The sequence below is a fragment of the Macrotis lagotis genome, chromosome 7 (genome assembly GCF_037893015.1).
Source record: "Macrotis lagotis isolate mMagLag1 chromosome 7, bilby.v1.9.chrom.fasta, whole genome shotgun sequence".
NCBI classification, from domain to species: domain Eukaryota; kingdom Metazoa; phylum Chordata; class Mammalia; order Peramelemorphia; family Peramelidae; genus Macrotis; species Macrotis lagotis.
In genome coordinates, this window is record NC_133664.1 from 53,201,409 (window position 1) to 53,214,277 (window position 12,869).

The following is a 12,869-nucleotide window of genomic DNA, read 5'->3' on the forward strand; positions in this document are numbered from 1 at the left end:
TAATCCCATTGCCTTAAAATAAAACAAAAAGAACTTTAAAAAGAATTGGCACAACTAAAAATGACTGAAAACATCATTTTACCCAAGGTCTTTGAATAATAATAATAATAATAATTGTCATTATTGCTAATAATAGAGTTTATATAGCCCTTTGGGGGTTGAAATCATTTGACAAATATTGCATTTGATCCTCATAACAACCTTATGAAGTAGATGCTGTTATCCCCATTTTATAGTTGAAGAAACAGAAGCAAACAGATTAAATGATCCGCCCAGGATGATATGGCTGCAAAATGTCTCAGGCTAGGTTTGAATTTATATCTTTCAGACTCTAGGTCCCACATTCTCCATATCCACTGTGCTACCTCTCCAATGGTCTTCTCTGAATCTGTTTCTTTGGTCATAAAATGAATGGACCTGCACTAGATGACTTCTGAAATCTATTTCAGTTTGAAATTAGTGATCCTGTTAACTAAACTGTAGACTACATTAAAACATAATTACACAAATGAGATACAAATGAAATGAGAGGTAGTATAGTAGAGTGGATAGAACATTGGACTTGCATTCAGAATTATGGGTTCAAATTTTGACTGAGGTATATGCTAGATATATATATGCATATACATATATTCTCTTTCCATATCTCTCTGCTTCTGTGTCTTGTCTGTCTCATGTCTCCTCTCCCCCTCCCTCTCCCCCTCCCCCCTCCCCCTCCCCTCCCCCTCCCCCTCCTCCCCTCCCCCTCCCCTCTCCCCTCTCCCCCTCCCCCTCCCTCTCCCTCTCCCTCCCTCTCCCCCTCCCCCTCCCTCTCCCTCTCCCTCTCCCCCTCCCCCCCTCCCTCTCCCTCTCCCCCTCCCCCCTCCCTCTCCCTCTCCCTCTCCCTCTCTCCCTCTCCCCCCCCCCCTCCCTCTCCCTCTCCCTCTCTCCCCCTCCCCCTCCCTCTCCCCCTCTCCCTCTCCCTCTCCCTCTCCCTCTCCCTCTCCCTCTCCCTCTCCCCCTCCCTCTCCCTCTCCCCCTCCCTCTCCCTCTCCCCCTCCCCCTCCCTCTCCCTCTCCCTCCCCCTCCCCTCCCTCCCTCTCCCTCCCCCTCCCCTCCCTTTCCCTCTCCCTCCCCCCTCTCCCTCTCCCTCTCCCCCTCCCTCTCCCCCCCCCTCTCCCCCTCCCTCTCCCTCTCTCCTTCTGTGCAATATGCCAGGCCCTATATGCCCTTAAGAAACTTACAGTCTTATTTATTTATCCTACATCTATGATTATACAGAATGTTCTGTGTCTGGGTAGAGGGGTTATTTCTAACAAAGGCTTCATGGAAAAGATAGATAGGAGTTCAACCTTGAAGGAATTTTCAATTCCAGGAGGGAGAGAGGAGCATGAGCTCAGAGAACCATGAGTGATCCAGTTTTGCCAGAGCATGAATGTGAATGAGAACATTGACAAAATGCAGTTGAAGGGCTATACAAGGGCCTGTGGGAAAATCCATTCATGAACTTGAGGCTTCAATGATCTGAGGTTGGTTCTTAGAGATTTTAACTTCCCTGTGGAACCAGCCTGTTGAAATTTTTGGTTTTTGTCCAAGGATCTTATGCTTTACCTATTTTACCTATTTTCTTAACTTTTTAACAGTACTGAAGCTTCCATCTAAGCTTAAATTGGGTGCTGACTTTGCTTAATCCTGGAGCCTGGTGGGCAACCTGGAGTCTGAGATCTGTTGTACCCCATCCCTAAATATTTCCTTGTTCCTTTATTTTGATGCCCATTCACAATTTCCGTTCTTATCCCCCCGGGCTACACTGTCCAGGCCACAATGTTTTGTTCCCCCCACTCCCATAGTTCATTGACAAGGGATGGGATAATAGACCTCAAATTTCACTCATTGAAATACTCCCAGTCTAAAGACCTGAACTTTTCCCAGAGAAAAACCTATCTTTGAGTTACAGAGAAAGCTATGTTACTTCCTGATTATTCCAGGGAACAGGATCAATATCAGTGTGGAAGCATTAACACTCAATCTCTCTTCAGCTTGTCATCTCCTTGGTCTTGAACCCTTACTTAGATCAATGTAGAAAAATCAGACTGTGGAGCCAAGAGGGCAGATTAGAAGCAGCAACCCAACTCTCTCTCCATATTCCCCTGCACACAACTTTAAAATAACACCTAAATCAAATTATGGAGTGGCAGAGTCAACAGGAGTTTTTGGTGAAATTTTTTTTCATCTTAAGAAAACTTAAGAGGTTGGCAGGAGAATTCTCTGACTATGGAGTAGAGGTCTTTCTGATAGCACCAGAGAAGCTATGGGACCTCTCAGCCCTGGGTTGGTGAGGAGGTTGGGTGACAAACAATAGACAAACCTTTGCTGGTCCTGGGTACACCTGATGCGTCTTTTGCCCATACACAGTTCTGAATCACAGTTCCAGAGCAGAGAGGAGCTACTTGTGGTTGGTCACAAAGGAGCAAGGGGCCTGTTCACATCTCCAAGACAGAGAGGAGCACTTGTAAGGGGCTATAGGAGAGGAGGGGACTTGGTGACAGTCTCACGGCCAATAAAAATATTAGTATATGTGGCTCAAAAAAAAAAATCCTGGAAGAGTACAAGAAAACAATGAGTGGTCAAAGGCAAACTGGGGAAATAAATGAGGGGAATGCAAGAAAATTATGAAAAGAAAATGAGCAGCTTGGTAAAACAGCACAAAAAAGCGTAAAAAAAAACCTTAAAAAATAGAACTGGCAAATGAAGCACAAAAATTCACTGAAGAAAAGAACTCCTTTAAAAGCTAAATAGGCTAAAATTTTTAAAAAGATAAAAAATTTCACTAAAAAATAATGTCTTAAAAATTAGAATTAGAAATCATGAGATTTCAAGAAGCAATAAAATAAAGTAAAAAAATGAAAAGGGGTGGGATCTGAAATATCTCTTTGGAAAAGCAAATGAGGTAGAAAATGATCCAAGAGAGATCATTTAAGAATTTTGAACTACCAGAAAACTATGATCAAAAAAGGAGCCTTAAACAAGTACCTCATACTGTCTTAGGCCCCTAGGAGTTCCCTGTGCTTTCTTCTTCCCTGGGCCTTCCCTCCTTAATGTGCTAGGTAATGGAGCTTAAATCCCATGTTTCCACCAGCTCCTTTCTCACTGACTGCTGCTCACTTGTGTTCCCAAATCCTGAAGATGATCAGTCTCATAGGATTTGTGGGTCATATCTTTTAGATAGCATTATGGATCTGGAGCTGGAAAGGACTTTGAAGATAAGAAAACTAAGACTTAGGGGTACATACCCAATGTTTGAAGTAGAATTTGAACCCAAGGCCTCTGGTCTTTCTACTGGACCTCGATGCCTCTGTAACTAACAATTAAACACTATGTGTTAAGAATAAAATCATAAGGGGCAGCTAGGTGGCTCAGTGGATAGAGCACCAGTCCTGGAGTCAGGAGTACCTGGGTTCAAATCCGGTCTCAGACACTTAATAATTACCTAGCTGTGTGGCCTTGGGCAAGCCACTTAACCCCATTTGCCTTGCAAAAACCTAAAAAAAAAAAAAAGGAATAAAATCATAAATTTCATGAAGGGTCCTTTCTGATATACCCGTGGAAAACAGTGATTCTAATCTTTATATGAGACCTTTCTCAACAACAGCTTATTGCCATTTTGATGGACCTGTGCCATATTTCTCCTTGCCTACTCCCAGACCAAATATTATTTTTTTGAAATCTTTTTTTTTTTTGCAAGGCAAACCGGGTTAAGTGGCTTGCCCAAGGCCACACAGCTAGGTAATTATTAAGTGTCTGAGACCGGATTTGAACCCAGGTACTCCTGACTCCAAGGCCGGTGCTTTATCCACTATGCCACCTAGCCGCCCTTTTTGAAATCTTTAATCTGTTTTTTTTAATTTATTTATTTATCTTGAATTTTACAATTTTTCCCCCAATCTTGCTTCCCTCACGCATAGAAGGCAATCTGTTAGTCTTTACATTGTTTCCAGGGTATACATTGATCTAAGTTGAATGCGATGAGAGAGAAATCATATCCTTAAGGAAAAAAAATAAAGTATTAGAGATAGCAAAATTACATAATAAGATAATGGTTTTTTTTTTTTAATTAAAGGTAACAGTCTTTGGTCTTTGTTTAAACTCCACAATTCTTTCTCTGGATATGGATGGTATTCTCCATCACAGATACCTCAGAATTGTGCCTGATTATTGCACTGATGGAATGAGCAAGTCCATTAAGGTTGACCGTCAGGGTGTACAGTGTTCTGCAGACCAAACATTCTTAGAGTGATAGATAGTAATAGTAATAGATCTTCTAGACCAGGGTTTCTCAACATTTGGTGTGGCATTCCTTCTTTTGTCAGTCTAAGGACAGGCAGTCCCTTCCTCAGAATAAAAATATTAAGTAAATAAAATTTCATGGTAAAATTGGTGTACAGTTATCAAAAAAAAATTTAAATCAGTCCACAGGCCACAACATTAACAGTTGTAGAGTTGGCATAACTCAGCATGGGCTCTAGAGTCAAATAATCTTGGTTCAAATTCATATCCAGCAATTGTGTTCTGAGGCAAGAGACTTAACTTTCTTCAGGCCCTCTTAAAATAAAGGTGGTCAGATCACATGACCTCAGAAACTTTGTAATTCCTCTCTTAGTCTCAGTTTCTTTCTATGAAAAAAAATGGTTGAATTAAATGGTATTTAAAGTTTCTTCTCTTCTAGAAGTATCAGCATTGAAACCTGAAGAGAGGAGAATCTACACTTTTTAAAAATTGAATCCTCAAATAATATTACACTTAAATATTTACAGCAGCTAGGAATTTGGGGAGGAGTGAAGAGGGAAAAGTGGGGAGGAAGTGGCCTCAATTTTCATCTATATAGGAAACTCCAAGGTAAAAGCTTCTTTCATCAACGAAGATTAGTAAATAACATCTCAGGGACTGAGATCTTTTTTCTTTCAGCCATATTGTGCTGCTTCTCTTAACTGAGTACAGCTAGGAATAATCAAAGAGAGATGATGATTAAAGAACTAAAATTCTCTTTTAGGATGCTTTTTATTTTAGCAATGCCAAGAGCACCAACCTGTGGACATAGTTCAAATAGCAATTATTTGTAATATGTATAAAATTAATAATAATTTTATATAGTAATTTAGATTGTACAATGTGTATTTTGCTCAGCATGTCAAATGATTTCCCCATAAATCTTTTTAAAATTAAATTAAATTTTTTTCAATTACATGTAAAGATAGTTTTCAACATTTATTTTTTGTAAGATTTTGAGTGCCACATTTTTTGCCATCCTCCCTTCCTACCCTCCTCCTTTTCCATGAATAATCTGATATAGTTTATGTATTGATGCAGTCATGTTTAACATAGATTAATATTAATATTATTCATATTGTGAAACAAAAATCAGAACAAAAAAAACCAAAACATGAGAAAGAAAATAAAACCAATATTAAAATGTGAAAATAATTTGGACTCTAGTTTTTTCTCTAGATGTAGATAGCATTTTCCATCACAAGTCTTTTAAAATTGTCTTTGTTCACTATATTGCTGAGAACTAAGTTTATCATAGTTAATTCAGAGTTGCTGTAATTTGCATTACTCTAATCAACAATGATTTAGAGTATTTTACATGACTATAGCTAACTTTATAGACTATAGACATCTATAGACTATAGATAACATCTGAAAATTGCATGTTTGTATCATTTATCAATTGGGGAATGACTTATATACTTATAAATTTGATTCAATTCTCTATATATTTTAGAAATGAGTCCTTTATCAGAAATGCTAGCTATAAAATTTGTTTCCCAGCTGTCTGCAATGTTACATTGATTTTGTTCATGCAAAAAGGTTTTAATGTAATCAGAATTATTCATTTTGTAATTTATAATGTTCTCTATCTCTTGTTTGGTCATAAACTTATCCTCTCTCCATAGTCTGACAGATGAACTAATTCTTGTTCTCCTTATTGGCTTATGGTATCATCCTTTATATCTAAATCCTGCACCCATTTTGACCTTATCTTCATATAGGATGTGAGATGTGTGTTTGTATTCCAGAAGCTGGAGTCTTTGAATTTATCAGATAGTAGATTAGTAGTCATTTGCTACTGTTTCTTTTGCACCCAATCAATTGCTATGATCCACCATTCTTATTTCTTAGCCAGTACCAAATATTTTTAGGGACTGCTACTTTATAATGTAGTTTTAGACCTGGTATTTTCATTAATTCCCTTGATATTCTTTATCTTTTGTTCTTCCAGATGAATTTCATTACTATTTTTTCTGTCTCTATAAAATAATTTTTGAAAGTATGGCACTGAAAATTAATTTAGTGAGAATTGTTATTTTTATTATATTAACTCGACCTACCCATGAGCAGTTGACATTTTTTCAGTTGTTTAGATTTGACTATTTGTGTGAAAAATGTTTTGTAATTGTGTTTGGTTTGTCTTGGCGAATAGACTACCAAGTATTTTATGTTGTCTATAGTTACTTTAAATAGAATTATTCTTTCTATCTCTTGCTGCACCCCCTACAAATCTTAATCCTCGACTTGATCACACACACTCTCTCTCTCTCTCTCTCTCTCTCTCTCTCTCTCTCTCTAAATATACTTCTATTTATCAATTCTCTCTCTGGATACAGATAGAGTCTGCCCATATATATGCCCCTTAAAGTTAATTTGGGTAATTTGTTTATAAGTCAAAACAAGTTAGTTACTCAAAGTTGCACTTAAACAATTACTGTTATTGTATACAATGTTCTCTTAGATCTGCTCATTTTGTTCTTCATTATTTCATGCAAGTCTATCAATAATTTCATTAGGGTTTAGTTAATCATGAATATTTTATTAATATTGCATCAAATTATAAGTTAATTTGGGTCACATTGACATAATTACTATGCTGTGTCAATCCAGCCATAAATGGGATATTTCCCTAATTATTTTATACATTGTTTCTGTAAAAATTGTTTTTATTTTTATCTTCCTGTAGTTTTTATGCATACCATGATATTCTTAAGTACTCAATATATTTCATTAGTAATAATAAATGAATTTATCTTTCTATTAATCTCTCCTGATTTCTTTCAGTGATATATAGTAGATGGGGGGGCATTATATTTTTCATCCTGATAGTTTTCAAAAGCCTTGATTACTTGATTAACTTCCTTGTTGAATATCTTGAGATTTTCTAATTAATGTCTTTTTATTCTTACCAAAGAGAGATAAGGTTTTTGATAAAGTTTATTTTTTTCATTTCTTTTTTCTTGCCATATAGCTATGGGTAACACTCTAAAAACTATGTAGGAGATCAGCTAGGTGCTGTAGTGGACAGAGCACCAGCCCTGGAGTCAGGAGGATCCGAGTTCAAATCTGGCCTCAGATACTTAATAATTTCCTAGATGTGTGACATTGGGCAAGTTACTCAACCCCATTTTCCTTAAATAAATAAGATAAAATAAAATAAAAAAGAAATTTTTAAAAACTATGTAGGATAATAATGGTGTGAATGAACAGCTTTACCTTTCTTTTTAATGGATATATCTTTAATGGTCCATTGCATATGATACTAGCTAAATCTTTATTTTAGATAGAATGAGGCTGTTCATTATTGGAAAAGGGTAGGTGCAGGTTTCCTTTTTTTAGATTGAATCTATAATTTTGTTTGGTGGCCGGTACAAGGGATTATTAAATATTTATTTACTTACTGATGAGTACAACCAACTCTTAATGAGTCTATCTATCAACAGTTTTCCTACAATTCAGTCTTAAATCATTGCCTTTTTAAGGCACTAGGAAGGTGACTTGCCTACAAGAATCACATCATGCAGTAAGTTTAAGATGCAGACTTTCCATTGAAAGATTTCATCACACCACCTCTCTACAAATTGCCAAAGACAGAGAAGCAAAAATCAGTTTAACACAAACAAATTCTTTTAAAATTACCACTTAAAATTGAATTCCATTCCTATATCCTTCCCTGATTAACAAAATTGTGTATCTTGCTGTTGTTTTTGGTTGTTTCTTGCTGGTTGTAATTATTCTTTTCCCTCTATTCTTGAAGAGGACTATGACATCAGGAAGGTGATATCATAACTAGTAAATGAATTGGATTTAAGTGGGGGAGGGCTGTTTGTCTGTGAGGAAAATATTCATGAAACCTAAAATTTCTCAATAATTTTTTCAGCCATGATTTACTCTTCATGAGCCCATATGAAATTTCCTTGGCAAAGATACTTGAATGGTTTCCTTCTCTAGCTCATTTTGCAGCTGAAGAAACTGAGGCAAACAGGGTCTGGGGTCACACAGCTAGTAAGTGTCTGAAGTCAGATTTGAACCCAGGAGGATGAGTCTTAATCATGTCAGGTCCAGCACTCTATCCATCTTGCCACCTAGCTACCCAACACTCGATGCCCCAATACAGAAGATTATTACAATTACATTAAGGAAAAACTTTTCTATTCCTATAAGTACTGTTTCTAACATAAATATATGCTTGTATTCTTATTAAAGTATATCAGATGATGCAAATAATAAAAAATTAATGCTAGGAGAAAATATAAAGAATCCTTGAATTCTCATATAAATGGATGAATTAATCATTGAAAAATTCTCTTTTACTGCAAACTCATTGTCAGGGTAATAACTTTCATTATCACTAGCATCTGCATCTTTCACATTAACCAAATTTATGTTTATACACAGAAATATGAGACCAGAGTGGGAGACAAAGGGACTCAGCTCTCAGGGGGTCAGAAACAGCGCATTGCAATTGCTCGAGCCCTCATCAGAAACCCTCAGATTCTGCTCCTGGATGAAGCCACTTCAGCCCTGGATACAGAGAGTGAAAAGGTATGAGTTTATTGTACTCCTGCTTTGAATTATTTGACTATGAATACTTAGTGTATTCACAATCATAGATGTGGGAATGGTAGCATAAAGAAAGCAGACAGGAACATAACCTTTATTAAACACCTACTAGGTCCCAGGAATTGTACTAGGCACTATTCTCTCATTAATGTTAGGATTTAGGTGCTATTCTTAAACTCATTTGGTTGACAAGAGGTTAAGTGACTTTCCCTATTTCCAAAAACCCAGTTTTTCCTGACTCCAAGCCCAATGACCATCTTAGCTGCTTATAAAATTTTGGTCTTGGAATCAGAAAAACTTCCTCCTTAAAGGACATTCTGTAGCTGCTGTAACGCTGGGCCAATTATTTAAGGATACAGTGCTACATCTAGCTCTCTAAGACAACTGGATCTCCATTAATAGGAATTAGTAATCTCTCTTAAATGGTCCTATTATTCAAATTTGAATGGCATATTTCCATTGAACTAGGACCAATGAATTTATTCTTATATAATTTCAACTTTGAATCGTGTGAATTTGAATAACTAGGCATAAGTTGCTGACTGTTACTATTGCCCTTCTTCATGGATGAGGAAAGTGTTTGGATAGAACAATTGCTTTTGTTGTTTGTTGTTGTCATTTTGTTATTGTTTTACGTGGAAAGGAAATCAAATACACACAGATCTCTTGAACTGTGTCCAGAACTTGCAAATAGGAAAGGCTTTTTCCAGTCTTTGAGAGGACTCTTGTTTTAAAAACCACCAGATGGAATTGAAGCATCCATACTTACCTACCTGGGGGCAGCTAGGTGGCATAGTGGATAGAGCACTAGCCCTGGAGTCAGGAGTCCCTGAGTTCAAATCCGGCCTCAGACACTTAATAATTACCTAGATGTGTGGCCTTGGGCAAGCCATTTAACCCCATTTACCTTGGAAAAACTTAAAAAACAAGACAAAAATATACTTGCCTACCTGCCCACCTAGCTGATAAGGCCAGAAACTTTCCAAGAACCTTGAGTTATACATGTGCAAATATAACATAGTAGCACATGCAGAAAAAAGCTAGTCTTATACATGTTTTTAATGGTGGAACAAGCTCAATAAAAATTAATATTCATATCAGCTCTTATTATTATAACTTATATGAATGCTATGATTATACATGAATAACCTATATCAAATTGCTTTGGGTCTCAGGGAAGGGAAAGGGGAAGATGTCTGAAGGATGAAGGAGAGACTTTGGAACTCAAAATTCTAAAAAAAACAAATGTTAAAAATTGTTTTTACATGAAAAAAATAAAATATTTAAAGACAAAAATAAAGTTATGCTTGTTATAAAATAGTCTCTTTGCCTATGCAGTTCTTAGTTTTGCCAAACCTGGCTTATATCTTGCTGACATAAAACCACAAACAAAACACATTTAGGAAAATGAAATAGAAAGAATTTTGAGGGAGAAAGAATTAAAAGTTAGAATTGACTTTTCTCTTAGAAATAACCATGTGTGATTCCTTAATAGATTGTCCAAGAAGCCCTGGACAAGGCCCGAGAAGGTCGCACCTGTATTGTGATTGCTCATCGCCTCTCTACCATCCAGAATGCTGACCTTATTGTAGTATTCCAGAATGGCAAGGTCAAAGAACAAGGAACACACCAACAGTTGCTGGCTCAGAAAGGCATCTATTTTACAATGGTCAACGTTCAGAGTGGGGCAAAGCGCATGTGAACTCCTTTCACTTGGTGCATTTCATAAGTTAAATATTTCCTGTTTTTGCGTTTTGAAGTGGAATCATAACCATAAACAGTTGCCTTAAGTGCCAGAAAGCAGTCATGTGGGTTGTCTCATCTTTCATCAACTCCTGCTACAACTAGAAGAGAAGGAACAACACTTAAGGAGGACAAGGAAGATACCAATACCCCATGCATTATGAAACTTATGGGAGTATTGAGGCTAGTTAGTCTTTTTTTTTTAAACAAATGTCTAAACCTTATTTTTTATTTCTAGTCTCTGTCAAAAAGTAGCTGATTTTCCTTGCTTAAAAAAAGATTCTGTGACCAAAGAGTGGGAGAAATTCCTGAAATAATTGTTTTGTAAAATATAAGAGCTTATAATAAAATCTGAACATTTCTTGAATTAGTATATTTTTTAAACCTACATTGAGAATACTACTTCCCAATCAAAATACTATAGATTTCAGCTATGAGGTAGTTGGTTCAAAATATGAGAATCCTACTCTGCCTTTTTGTTATTATACTGGATCCTACAGAGTTGTATGACCCTGTTCACTCTTGTGTAACCTGTTGTTTCTTAGTTTTCAACTTCTATTATTATGGTCAAATAAGTGACAGTGGGAAATCAATGCAAGATTTGTTTATGTGTTTGGGGCCAGGACAGAAATGCTGAATAATAGGACTGAATTTTTCTTTGGTGTGTTGTTAATATTTTGTACTGACCTTGTAAAGTGTTGTTAAGGAATTCTATTATTTTTGCATTTCAAAAAATACAAAACCTCATTACTGTTCTCATTTCAATACTGACTCATCTTCCTACAATGTCAACTGAAACCCATAATGCAGGAGAGTTCAGATTCTGGGACTTTATGTGTTGGTTTACAAGTTCTCCTCTCTCAAATTATAGTATTATTAATCAAAAATCACAGAGCAACAATATACAATGCTCATACACACACTCATATAAATATATAAAATGTGCATGCACATGTATGTATAGACTAGGACCCTCTTTTAATTAGTGTTCCCTCAAGCACAGTGTGATTCACAATTTTTATGAATTCATTTCCAAGTGATACACCTCTTCTGTGATATTGTAAAGTCTCAAGATTATTAATTACACTGTCCACCAGGTTGTGCTAGTATATTTGGAAACCTAATTATGCCTAAAGACCTTTATAGAAGAAAAATTTTAAGGGGAAAACTACAGTATTAAGATAATGGTCAACTGAAATTCTTTCACACAAACATGGGTGTTTGTGTGATCACACAGAGGAAGTCAGGTGAAAATTTAAAAGATTTTGGTAGTGCATCATATGTATTGATTGTAATGTGGTAACTACATTCCCAACACTAGCAAAAGTAGGATCAAGATGAGAGTAACAGAGGTCAGTTTTGTGAAAGGTGGAAAAACCCCTCCCCAACATGTGTGTAAGCTTACAGGGTTAGAGGAAATGGTCTTTCTTGTCTTGCCTTCAGTATGTAACAGGGTTGATGCCCCAAGGCTCAGAGACAGGACTACTGGAAATTCCTGTTTTTACCATCTATACCTTCTGGGCAATCCTCTTAAATTATAAATCATCAGTCCTTTCTCACTTAAGTAGCATGTTAAAGTTCCAGAAATAACTGTACTATTTAATTGTGGTAGGCTCTATGGTATAGATGAAGAAAATGTGAGAGCTGGTCCTTAGCCAAGATACAATGTAGTAGGAGATATAATTAATATGTATAAAACAGCCCTGACTATAGAAGAAATTCTTAAATAGACACTGCTATTAAAGTATACAGAAAGCACTTCATTTGCAACCTGAAGACCTGAGTCCAAATCATAGCTCATATTATTTACTAGTTATGTGACCTCTAAGTCTCAGGTTCATCATTTGTAAAGTCAAATTAGGGGGAAAATATCTAAAATTGTTTGCAACTCTGTAAGAAAACACTGTTAGGGGCAGTTGGGTGGCACAGTATGGATAGAGCATGGGCCCTAGAGTCAGGAGGACCTGAGTTCAACTCTGACCTCAGAAACTTAATAATTACCTAGCCGTGTGACCTAAAGCAAGTTACTTAACACCATTGTCTTAAATAAAATTTAAAAAATAAAACATTTTTAACCATAATTTTCTTAAGGTAAAAATGAAATTATAAAAATTAGTTTTATAAATGAAGTTTTATTCTCTAGGATCTTACTGAAACCCATCAATGGATGATCTTATTGAATAGGTCAATCCTGATACAAAATTTGGGTGACATTTTATACAGAAAGGACAAAGAATGATAAAACTGAGTCAGGT

At 36.3% G+C, this 12,869-nt stretch overlaps 1 protein-coding gene across 4 annotated transcripts in view; it reads left to right on the forward strand.

Annotated features, from left to right (window-relative positions):
- The window catches only part of ABCB1 (ATP binding cassette subfamily B member 1), a 199,455-nt gene extending 186,796 nt beyond the window's left edge, over positions 1 to 12,659 (forward strand). For all 4 annotated transcript variants that reach the window (XM_074192893.1, XM_074192892.1, XM_074192894.1 and 1 more), the window contains 2 exons: positions 8,707 to 8,853; positions 10,367 to 12,659. In XM_074192893.1, coding sequence (XP_074048994.1) covers positions 8,707 to 8,853; positions 10,367 to 10,573 — 354 coding nt within the window. In that variant the 3' untranslated portion in view covers positions 10,574 to 12,659. The remainder of the gene's footprint in view (positions 1 to 8,706; positions 8,854 to 10,366) is intronic.
- The last annotated feature ends 210 nt before the right edge of the window (positions 12,660 to 12,869 follow it).